The 13,408-nt window shown below is 34.1% G+C and overlaps 1 protein-coding gene across 2 annotated transcripts in view; it reads left to right on the top strand.

The window, feature by feature from the left end:
* Window positions 1-13,408, top strand: part of LOC112257341 (potassium/sodium hyperpolarization-activated cyclic nucleotide-gated channel 1) — a 165,464-nt gene that overhangs the window by 81,518 nt on the left and 70,538 nt on the right. For both annotated transcript variants that reach the window (XR_006084006.1, XM_042326470.1), the window contains exon 3: window positions 2,972-3,133. Coding sequence is in view for 1 of the 2 variants with exons in the window: in XM_042326470.1 (XP_042182404.1) it covers window positions 2,972-3,133 (162 nt within the window). In the remaining variant the exon portion in view is untranslated. The remainder of the gene's footprint in view (window positions 1-2,971; window positions 3,134-13,408) is intronic.

Genomic DNA, 13,408 nt, shown 5'->3' with positions numbered 1-13,408 from the left:
GACTAATCCATTGTGGAGGCCTGTCTGAGTGGACTAATCCATTGTGGAGGCCTGTCTCAGTGGACTAATCCATTGTAGAGGCCTGTCTGAGTGGACTAATCCATTATAGAGGCCTGTCTCAGTGGACTAATCCATTATAGAGGATCCTGTTGTGACTAATCCATTATAGAGGCCTGTCTGAGTGGACTAATCCATTGTAGATCCATTGTGGAGGCCTGTCTGAGTGGACTAATCCATTGTGGAGGCCTGTCTGAGTGGACTAATCCATTGTGGAGGCCTGTCTGAGTGGACTAATCCATTGTGGAGGCCTGTCTGAGTGGACTAATCCATTGAGGAGGCCTGTCTGAGTGGACTAATCCATTGTAGAGGCCTGTCTGAGTGGACTAATCCATTATAGAGGCCTGTCTCAGTGGACTAATCCATTATAGAGGATCCATTGTGACTAATCCATTGTGGAGACCTGTCTGAGTGGACTAATCCATTGTAGAGGACTGGCTCAGTGGACTAATCCATTGTGGAGACCTGTCTCAGTGGACTAATCCATTGTGGAGGCCGCAGGGATGACACACCAGTATCACCAGTGGACTAATCCATTTACTGTTAATTACCATCATTTCTAATTACAATGTTTGTTACGGTAATTCCTGTTAATGCATTCAGTATGTTGTTATTACAGTCATACCGTTGTCATTGTCTGATTGGACACGTTTCCTGCAGAGCGCACAACCTAGGATACACTTGTGAGAAAAAAGTTTGGGTTAATTTTATTCAATTTACAAGGTGTCAATTTATTCATTGTTTGTTTGTGTCGCTCCTGTCAATGTGGGGTAAGGACGTGCACCTGATTACGCATAGAACCTGGCCCAGGCTACCTGGCCCAGGCTACCTGGCCCAGGCTACCTGGCCTAGGCTACCTGGCCTAGGATACCTGGCCTAGGATACCTGGCCTGTGCTCAAATGTAGGCTTACAGATCACCTGATTTATAAATCTGCCCATTTGGGGATCTGATACTGTTTCTGATTGGCTTAACTCACCATCACTATGGAGCTTCTCAAAGTCATTTTTTATTCACCTCCAACAGCAAGTAAACAAAGTCTGTTTTTACATCCATTGAGAATGATAATAGTTCCTCAATATATTTCCAGCTCTCTCCCTTTTGATAACCACTCAGCATGAAAGGGGAAAAAAGTGTCATGCTCTGATCCAGTGGAAACATCATCAATTAGTCCAGCCTGATTACTTCTTATCCCTTGTGCTAATGTGTATGTCTGTCCTGAGCTCACTGGCACGGGAAACTCTGAGGGCACAGAATATTTGAAAGGTTTGCAAGTTTGTTAGCAGGAGTTTTGGGCCTGACCAGGCCATGTGTAGCCAATGTGATTTATAGGATATTTATTTTGATTAGGATATTTTCTACCTGCAGGTTGCAATGTTTTTATTTGTTGGCTTTATGTGGGCTATTTTTACATATTGGCAATAGAAATTACTTTTAGATTTCTATCATTTTCATTTAGATAGAATTGATTTTGACATTGATTATGAGATATGAAGACTTGATTATAAATTAAAGGAAACTGTTCCACAGAAATGTGCATATGAAAATGACACGCACATCAGTAGAAAGGGTTTGATAACCTGGCACTCTAAATAGAAAAAGGTTGGCGCCCGCTGGTCTAGCCTTTTACTTCAGGAGCGTAACAGAAAAATCTGGAAGGCCACTAGCAGCTGCCAGCTGGAGGAGGAGGGTCAGGACGGGAATACATCAAATCAAATGTATTTATAAAGCCCTTCTTACATCAGCTGATATCTCAAAGTGCTGTACAGAAACCCAGCCTACAACCCCAAAGAGCAAGCGGCGCAGGTGTAGAAGCACAGTGGCTAGGAAAAACTCCCTAGAAAGGCCCAAACCTAGGAAGAAACCTAGAGAGGAACCAGGCTATGAGGGGTGGCCAGTCCTCTTCTGGCTGTGCTGGGTGGAGATTATAACAGAACATGGCCAAGATGTCCAAATGTTCATAAATGACCAGCATGGTCAAATAATAATAATCACAGTAGTTGTCGAGGGTGCAACAAGTCAGGGGTTTCTTCTTCTGGTTAGGCTATATTGATCTCTGGCTCCCTCTTTAGCAATCGATTGGTCAAAAGAACAGACGACTCTCGGTCGACCAAGATTGTTTTTAGTCGGGGACAGCCCTAACACCTCACAGACATGGTTATGGGCTTAAAAAGAAGAAGACCCCTGTACCATGTCAGATATAGAGTTGAAATGTATTCAATTTTGAGTTTGCATCCCTATATCACACTTTAATATTATCACAGAAGATTTAAATATAACCGTTTTGACCACTTTTTTTGTTTTGTGGCTAGTGCATTGGCTTGGCTATGTCCTCCTCTGTACTTACAGTACACCCTCTATGTACAGAATCACCCGTGTTTTCTTGCCCTTTTACTGTGTTCAGATTGGTTTTGGACTATGTCTATGTGAAATGATGAATACCCGAAAATCTGGGAATTAACTTTTTTTTTTGCATGTGAATTGATTGAAAGTCTGGTGGCCATATTGTCTGCAGCTCTCCTCTCTACTACTGCTCTTCCAAATACACATTTTTGAATAGTTGTAGCGTGCTGGATGCACTATAAAACCAAGGTTGCTCAGTTGTAGGATACTGAGGTTCAGGGTGGCAACTTAATTCCTTTCAACAATGAGTAATGATGACGACGTGTTTCGGAGCAAGCATCTTCGTCAGAGCACTATTGATCAAGCATCTTCGTCAGACCACTATTGATCAAACATCTTCGTCAGAGCACTATTGATCAAACATCTTCGTCAGAGCACTATTAATATTGGGATCCTCTGTTCTTTCTCAATCTGTTTCCCAGACTATCCATAGTTGTAGCATTCCGGAAATTAATTTGGGGGAATTCAGTTCAACCTAATTTGTTTTTCCTCTGTTCTCTCTCTCTCCCCAGATTTTCCATATGACGTATGACCTGGCCAGTGCTGTGGTAAGAATATTTAATCTGATAGGGATGATGCTACTGCTGTGCCACTGGGACGGTTGTCTGCAGTTCCTGGTCCCACTCCTACAAGATTTCCCTCAAGATTGTTGGGTGTCGCTAAACGGTATGGTTGTAAGTATTATACCCCTTTTTACATCTTGTTTGTTTGTTTCAACATTTGGAAATATGAAATGTATTAAATGAACTGAAACAGGACATCCTTGCTTTTAACCCATGTTGAGGTGGACTGTGTTGTACTACAAGGGAGCATAGAAGGCTAGCCATCATTCTGAAACGATTATGACATATTGTTCCTATTGTTAAACCACATACAGTGCATTCGGAAAGTATTCAGACCCCTTCCCCTTTTTCCACATTTTGTTAAGTTACAGTCTTATTCTAAAATGTATAAAATAATAAAATGTATTCAGACCCTTTGCTATGAGATTCGAAATTGAGCTCGGGCGCTCAGGTGCAACCTGTTTCCATTGATCATGCTGGAGATGTTTCTACAACTTGATTGGAGTCCACCTGTGGTAAATTCAATTGATTGGACATGATGTGGAAAGACACACATCTGTCTATATAAGGTCCCACAGTTGACAGTGCATGTCAGAGAAAAACCAAGCCATGAGGTCGAAGGAATTGTCCGTAGAGCTCCGAGACAGGATTGTGTTGAGGCACAGATCTGGGGAAGGGTACCAATCATTCTGCAGCATTAAAGGTCCTCAAGACCACAGTAACCTCCATCATTCTTAAATGGAAGAAGTTTGGAACCACCAAGACTCTTCCTAGAGCTGGCCGCCCGGCCAAACTGAGCAATTGGGGGAGAAGGGCCTTGGTCAGGGGAGGTGAACAAGAACCCAATGGTCTCCCTGACAGAGCTCCAGAGTTCCTCTGTGGAGATGGGAGAATCTTCAAGAAGGACAACCATCTCTGCAGCACTCTACCAATCAGGCCTTTATGATATAGTTGCCAGACGGATGCCACTCCTCAGTTAAATGCCTTCGGAGCTACATAAATGATTTATCATTACACTGCAGTTGAGGAACAATGGGAAAGTACTTCTGCTTTGAAATTTGATAAACTTGTAAGCCGGCTTTTGAGAAAATGGTACTTGAATGTTTTGGAACTGGAGAGCTCTTCTTTGTCTACACCTATTCAGCATCGTTCACACCCTCTTAAGCCTCAGCCCCACCCATCTCTTTAAAGATTCACGTGAGGCCATGTGCTGAACAGACTGAGGAAGGTAGTGTAATAAACAACCAACGATTTCAAGACTTAAAGTGGTGAAAGTAGTAGACGACAATAAGGAAAACTCCAGGTAAAAATGCCCTTTATCTAGCCCACTTTATCTAGTCCACTTTATCTAGTCCACTTTATCTAGTCCACTTTATCTAGTCCACTTTATCTAGTCCACTTTATCTAGTCCACTTTATCTAGTCCACTTTATCTAGTCCACTCTATCTATCAAAATCTGACTTTGGTGCAGGTCGTGTTGTTTTTAACTTTACTGTCTCTGGTAAACACACACTAAGTCAAATAAAATCAATGTTTATTTGTCACATGCACAGGATACAGAAGTTGTAAACAGTACAGTGAAATGGTTACTGGCATATTTGCATAGTACTGCACTCTTAGGCCTCACTCCCCCCTATCTGAGATATCTACTGCAGCCCTCATCCTCCACAACCATCTTAGGCCTCACTCCCCCTATCTGAGATATCTCCACCCTCAACAACCATCTTAGGCCTCACTCCCCCCTATCTGAGATATCTACTGCAGCCCTCATCCTCCACAACCATCTTAGGCCTCACTCCCCCCTATCTGAGATATCTACTGCAGCCCTCATCCTCCACACACAACACTCTTCATTCAAAGACTCAATCATGGACAGTTGTGGCTGCTTTGTGTGATGTATTGTTGTCTCTACCTTCTTGCCCTTTGTGCTGTTGTCTGTGCCCAATAATGTTTGCACCATGTTTTGTGTTGCTACCTTGTTGTGTTGCTGCCTTGCTATGTTGTCTTAGGTCTCTCTTTATGTAGTGTTGTGTTGTCTCTCTTGTTGTGATGTGTGTTTTGTCCTATATTTATATAAATAAATATACGAATTTGTTCTTAACTGACTTGCCTAGTTAAATAAAGGTTAAATAAAATAGTTATATCAAAAATAGAAAGTGCCCAGATATTTTTTCTTTTTAAAAATAATTATTAGATGATGGACATACTTGTCTAAATTGATGGGTCATGTGAAAGAAATGCTAGAACCAGCCCCACAGCCACAACAATAATATTAAACATCTGGATGGGTCAATATTGTCTACACATGTACTGTACATATGTTCATGAAAAACAATAGATGGCAGTAATCACTCCAAGACACACCTGGCTAACTTGATGGGTCATGTAATCATCTGGTAAAGTGGAGTCTTTTGTTTAGATATGTAGCTAGCTAGCTAAACAATGAACCATAATCCCAACTCATACAGTACAAATGGATTGTTATAACAAACCACCATGCATGAAATGCTGTAGTATGAATCTGAAGGTAGGTTATGCTAACCAACTAGGTTCAATGTTAGCTAGCTAGCTAACATTAGGCTATAATTAGCAGTGCAAATGGATTTCTGAGGTACAAATAATATTACTACACAGATCGCACACTTAACGTTAGCTAGCGAAGCCAGCAAGCTAACGTTCACTAGCTAGCTAACGGTATGCATAAACTTGTAATGAAAATGACTTTCTGACAAAAATTACAAACATATAATACCTGAAACTGTAGCTAGACTCTTACACATATACATGGTTGAACGGTTCACGGCAGACTGGAACCCCTTTAACTAAAGTAAGACGTCCTGTGTTGGTTACGTTTTGTTTCTAGCTACAGTTTGTTTGGCCCGTTGTGTCACGTCAAGCAGGTTCACACTGACCTTTTGTCGATAGCTCCTGATAAATTCAGGGCAGCAATGATGTTGGGTGCAACACTTTTGCAGTTCTCCATTGCTAACGTTATATCTTTCAACAACAAAAAAGTAGCGGTGACAAGGATTATCTACACGTACTGAGCAGCTCATTTTTCAAACAAAACATGGCAGACCAAAACCAAACTCATATCTCAGCCAATCATGGCTAGCGGGAAGGTTCCTGTCTTTTTTTTCGTGGCGAAACCAACTAAGGCTCGTAATTTTACAATTTCATTTGGATTTAAAGATGGCATACACATTTGTTATTAAGGAACATGAAAGTTCACATGTTCCAGAAAGGCATTTCTGCCAAAAAAAAACGCATTATGATAAAAATACAAATAAATACATTCAAATGACTCTCCTGTGAAGTAGTGATGTACCACATATGCCGAGTTTCCTGAAACGAGTCACATTCTGATGGTTGGTTGTTACACAAATAATCTTGGGACAGTAATAATCCCTATCACAAGTGCAGGGGGACATTTTCTAGTGGCCTTTCTCCCAGAGATTAGATTTTTAAACCATGAGGCAAAGATTAAAGGACACTCTTTAATGGAAAGGGGCAAATCTCTACTTTATTAGATATTTGTCTTGTGTTCTGTAGTTTAGGATTGCATTACATAACAGGGGAAGAGAGATGACTGCACAGATTTTACGCAATGTTTTCCTTTTTTTTTAAGCAGCACTAGTGGACTTAGTCAAAGTTAGAGGTTACTCGTTGTGCTTAATCACGTGATACATTTCTCTATACATGATCGACTCTATACATTCTATACATTATATGTAACTATTAGTTATGGGTTTAAACATACAGAGATCACAGAGACTCTTTACAGTAAACGCTGCTCTATAAGTGGAAGCTGTTTTTAAAAAATTCCTTTAAAACAATGATCTCCAGATTAAAATGCCCAGATAAATCAGGATCTATGACATAACAGCACTATTATTATGGGTTAAAATGTACTGAGCTCTCAGAGACTCTTTACTGGATAGTGGTAGAAGTTATTGAAGTGTTATTGGCACTAAAAAAAAAAACTTCTCAATTAGAAAACAGCCAATGTGGCATCGATGAGTTAGAAACATTTATTCTACGTGCAAAATGTACTACCAAGTGTAAAAAGGATAACTGGATTTTGTGAGACTTGTGGTCGTGACTTCATCACATTGTACATGAAGGTTGGGTTTGGTTCAACCCTGCCCACATGCCCACATCAATTATCAATTAGGAGTGCAGCCCTATGGGGCTAGTTAGGGACCATCATTCAATTACACAATGTACATGGGACAATATGTACCATTTCCAAAAGCTCCTAATTTCAATGACTCAAAAACCTTAAACCAACTAATAATTGTAGAAATGAATTTACAAATATTAAAAGCATTTCATGGTGAAAACTTAAAGGTGTCATAACAGGCAGAACTGAACAATTTCCCCTTACATGGGCCAGCTGCAAAGTCGAAATTGGCTATTTTGTAAAAATTCCTGAATATGAAAATTAGGTTTTTGTTCTTAATTTAAGGTTATGGTTAGCAGTGTGGTTAACTTTAAGGTTAAGGCTAGGGTTAAGTTTAAAATCAGATTTGATGACTTTGTAGCGGTGCCAGCTAGTGACCACTCTGCATAGCTGTTTGTGTAGCACATTGTGTAATTTATTGACAATCCTTAACGAGCCCGGAGATAGGCTTTCCAAAGTCAAACCAATTTAGTCCTGGTTGCAAACCAGAACAGCTGAAGCGAATTGGTAAAATAATATAATATAATTATATATATAATATATTATAATATACAGGAAGATAATAATATATAATAATATAGAGGTGGATAATAATATAGAGGAAGATATAATAGATTATAATATACAGGAAAAAACTAATATATAATAATATAGAGGTAGTTATTAATATATGTAGATAATAATATATAATAATATACATGTAGATAATAATATAGAGGTAGATATAATATATTATAATATACAGGAAGAAACTAATATATAATAATATAGAGGTGGATAATAATATAGTGGTAGATATAATATACAGGTAGATAATAATATATAATAATATACAGGATTATAATAATATAGAGGTAGATAATAATATATAATAATATACAGGATTATAATAATATAGAGGTAGATATAATATACAGGTAGATAATAATATAGAATAATATACAGGATTATAATAATATAGAGGTAGATAATAATATATAATAATATACAGGATTAGAATAATATAGAGGTAGATAGTAATATATAATAATATGCAGGTATATAATAATATATAATGATATTCAGGTAGATACTAATATGTAATAATATACAGGTATTTCATATATAATAATATACAGGATAATTGCAACATACAGGTAGATAATCATTTCTAATAATATACAGGTAGATAATAATATACAGGAAAATATAATATATAATAATATACAGGTATATAATATATAATAATATACAGGTAGAAATAATGTACAATAATATACAGGTAGATAATAATATGAAGATAGATATAATATATAATATAATAACATACAGGTAGATAATAATATACAGGTGGATAATTATACATACTAATATACAGGAAGTTAATAATATTTAATAATTTACAGGTAGATAATAATATATAATTATATACAGGTAGATAATAATATATAATTACATACAGGTAGATATAATATATAATTACATACAGGTAGATAATAATATATAATTACATACAGGTAGATAATAATATATAATTACATACAGGTAGATATAATATATAATTACATACAGGTAGATATAATATATAATTACATACAGGTAGATAATAATATGAAGATAGATATAATATATAATATAATAACATACAGGTAGATAATAATATACAGGTGGATAATTATACATACTAATATACAGGAAGTTAATAATATTTAATAATTTACAGGTAGATAATAATATATAATTATATACAGGTAGATAATAATATATAATTACATACAGGTAGATATAATATATAATTACATACAGGTAGATAATAATATATAATTACATACAGGTTGATATAATATATCATTACATACAGGTTGATATAATATATAATTACATACAGGTAGATAATAATATATAATTACATACAGGTTGATATAATATATAATTACATACAGGTAGATAATAATATATAATTACATACAGGTAGATATAATATATAATTACATACAGGTAGATAATAATATATAATTACATACAGGTAGATATAATATATAATTACATACAGGTAGATATAATATATAATTACATACAGGTAGATAATAATATATAATTACATACAGGTAGATATAATATATAATTACCTACAGGTAGATAATAATATATAATTACATACAGGTTGATATAATATATAATTACATACAGGTAGATATAATATATAATTACATACAGGTAGATAATAATATATAATTACATACAGGTAGATATAATATATAATTACATACAGGTTGATATAATATATAATTACATACAGGTTGATATAATATATAATTACATACAGGTAGATAATAATATATAATTACATACAGGTAGATATAATATATAATTACATACAGGTAGATATAATATATAATTACATACAGGTAGATATAATATATAATTACATACAGGTAGATAATAATATATAATTACATACAGGTAGATATAATATATAATTACATACAGGTTGATATAATATATAATTACATACAGGTTGATATAATATATAATTACATACAGGTAGATAATAATATATAATTACATACAGGTAGATATAATATATAATTACATACAGGTAGATAATAATATATAATTACATACAGGTAGGTATAATATATAATTACATACAGGTTGATATAATATATAATTACATACAGGTAGATAATAATATATAATTACATACAGGTAGATATAATATATAATTACATACAGGTTGATATAATATATAATTACATACAGGTAGATAATAATATATAATTACATACAGGTAGATATAATATATAATTACATACAGGTAGATATAATATATAATTACATACAGGTAGATAATAATATATAATTACATACAGGTAGGTATAATATATAATTACATACAGGTTGATATAATATATAATTACATACAGGTTGATATAATATATAATTACATACAGGTAGATATAATATATAATTACATACAGGTAGATAATAATATATAATTACATACAGGTAGATATAATATATAATTACATACAGGTTGATATAATATATAATTACATACAGGTAGATATAATATATAATTACATACAGGTAGATAATAATATATAATTACATACAGGTTGATATAATATATAATTACATACAGGTAGATATAATATATAATTACATACAGGTAGATATAATATATAATTACATACAGGTAGATATAATATATAATTACATACAGGTAGATATAATATATAATTACATACAGGTTGATAATAATATATAATTACATACAGGTAGATAATAATATATAATTATATACAGGTTGATATAATATATAATTATATACAGGTTGATATAATATATAATTACATACAGGTAGATAATAATATATAATTACATACAGGTAGATAATAATATATAATTACATACAGGTAGATATAATATAAAACAATGTACAGGTAGATAATATTAAACAGGTAGATATAATATATAATAATATACACGTATATAATAATATATAATAACATACAGGTATATAATATATATTAATATACTGGTAGATAACAATATATAATCATTTACAGGTACATCATTTATAATAATATACAGGTATATAATATATAATATTATACAAGTATATGATATATAATAATATACACGTATATAATAATATATAATAACATACAGGTATATAATATATATTAATATACTGGTAGATAACAATATATAATCATTTACAGGTACATCATTTATAATAATATACAGGTATATAATATATAATATTATACAAGTATATGATATATAATAATATACAGGTAGTTAATAATATATAATAATATACAGGTATATAATATATATTAATATACTGGTAGATAACAATATATAATCATTTACAGGTACATCATTTATAATAATATACAGGTATATAATATATAATATTATACAAGTATATGATATATAATAATATACAGGTAGTTAATAATATATAATAATATACAGGTATATAATATATATTAATATACTGGTAGATAACAATATATAATCATTTACAGGTACATCATTTATAATAATATACAGGTATATAATATATAATATTATACAAGTATATGATATATAATAATATACAGGTAGTTAATAATATATAATAATATACAGGTATATAATATATATTAATATACTGGTAGATAACAATATATAATCATTTACAGGTATATAATTTATAATAATATACAGGTATATAATATATAATATTATACAGGATTATAGCAATATACAGGTACATGGTCATTTCTAATAATTTACAGATATATAATAATATACAGGTAGATAATAATATATAATAATAAACAGGTATATGATAGGTTATGTCGATATAGGACTCATTTTTACTGTGGCTGTAGATACTTTTGTACCTGTTTCCTCCAGCATCTTCACAAGGTCCTTTGCTGTTGTTCTGGGATTGATTTGCACTTTCGCACCAAAGTACGTTCATCTCAAGGAGACAGAACGCATCTCCTTCCTGAGCGGTCCCATCTCCTTCCTGTGTGGTCCCATGGTGTTCATACTTGCGTACTATTGCTTGTACAGATGAACGTGGTACCTTCAGGCCTTTGGAAATTGCTCCCAAAGATGAACCAGACCTGTGGAGGTCTACAATTATTTTCTGAGGTCTTGGCTGATTTTCTTTTGATTTTCCCAAGATGTCAAGCAATGAGGCACTGAGTTTGAAGGTAGGCCTTGAAATGACTCAAATTATGTCAATTAGCCTATCAGAAGCTTCTAAAGCTATGACATCATTTTCTGGAATTTTCCAAGCAGTTTAAAAGGTACAGTCAACTTAGTGTATGTAAACTTCTGACCCACTGTAATTGTAATACAGTGAATTATATGTGAAATAATCTGTCTGTTAAAAATGGTTGGATAAATAACCTGTGTCATGCACAAAGTAGATGTCCTATCTGACTTGCCAAAACTATAGTTTGTTAACAAGAAATTTGTGGAGTGGTTGAAAAACTAGTTTTAATGAATACAACCTATGTGTATGTAAACTTCCAACTTAAACTGTAATATATACTAACATACAGGTAGATAATAATGTATAATAATATACAGGTAGAGAATAATAAATAAATGTACAGTAAATTATAGATGCAGGTGCAGTCCTGAAGAAAAAGGGGGAACAGTTTGGGTCTTGGACTTGGTTATAGTTCCCTTGATCTTTGAGGTAAATAGATTTTGTGTCAGGCAAGATTCAGGGATGAAGCTGAAATCCTTTTAAAGTGTTGCAATGTTTGCTCAGGAGAAAGTCTCCAGAACCCATTTTGTTGGGTCGGTCTAGGCGGGCTAAAGATCTTTCTTAATTTAGCTGCTGAAATGGCACCCCCCTAAAGAGCTACTACTTCAATACGGCTGAGCAGGGAGCATCCCAAATGACACCCTATCCCTTATAGAGTGCACTACTTTTTTTTAAAAGTAGTGCACTATATAGGGAATAGGGTGCAATATGGGAAGCACCCTTGTGCCTCAATGCCATTGAGCAGAGACCCTATGGGCCACAGGATCTAAACTGTTTATGTGCAACTTGATGTAGAGGGTTTCAGTTCCCAAACGTGATTAAAAATCCATCAATAACAATCTCGCCCTGTAGCTCCCATCATGCTCAATGTAATTGTTATGAAAAGTTTAAAGATGAGCTGTAGAGCTAATGTGCTTTTGGGTGAACTGAAGTTTTCTTGGTTTGTTGCCAGGTGATTGGTTGCAAACAATAACAAAAAACACATAATTTAAATTAAACAACAATGCCGGAGTGTTCTAACATAGACTCTCTCTCTCTCTCTCTCTCTCTCTCTCTCTCTCTCTCTCTCTCTCTCTCTCTCTCTCTCTCTCTCTCTCTCTCTCTCTCTCCTCTCTCTCTCTCTCTCTCTCTTCTCTCTCTCTCTCTCTCTCTCTCTCTCTCTTCTCTCTCTCTCTCTCTCTCTCTCTCCTTCTCTCTCTCTCCTCTCTCTCTCTCTCTCTCTCTCTCTCCTTCTCTCTCTCTCTCTCTCTCCTCTCTCTCTCTCTCTCTCCTCTCTCTCTCTCTCTCTCTCTCCTCTCTCTCTCTCTCTCTCTCTCTCTCTTCTCTCTCTCTCTCTCTCCTTCTCTCTCTCTCTCTCTCTCTCTCTCTCTCTCTCTCCTTCTTCTCTCTCTCTCTCCTTCTCTCTCTCTCTCTCCTTCTCTCTCTCTCTCTCCTTTTCTCT

Source organism: Oncorhynchus tshawytscha, linkage group LG09 (genome assembly GCF_018296145.1).
Source record: "Oncorhynchus tshawytscha isolate Ot180627B linkage group LG09, Otsh_v2.0, whole genome shotgun sequence".
Taxonomy (NCBI): Eukaryota; Metazoa; Chordata; class Actinopteri; order Salmoniformes; family Salmonidae; genus Oncorhynchus; species Oncorhynchus tshawytscha.
Note: the sequence above shows the minus strand (reverse complement) of the source record. Positions and strands in the feature narration are given on the sequence as shown.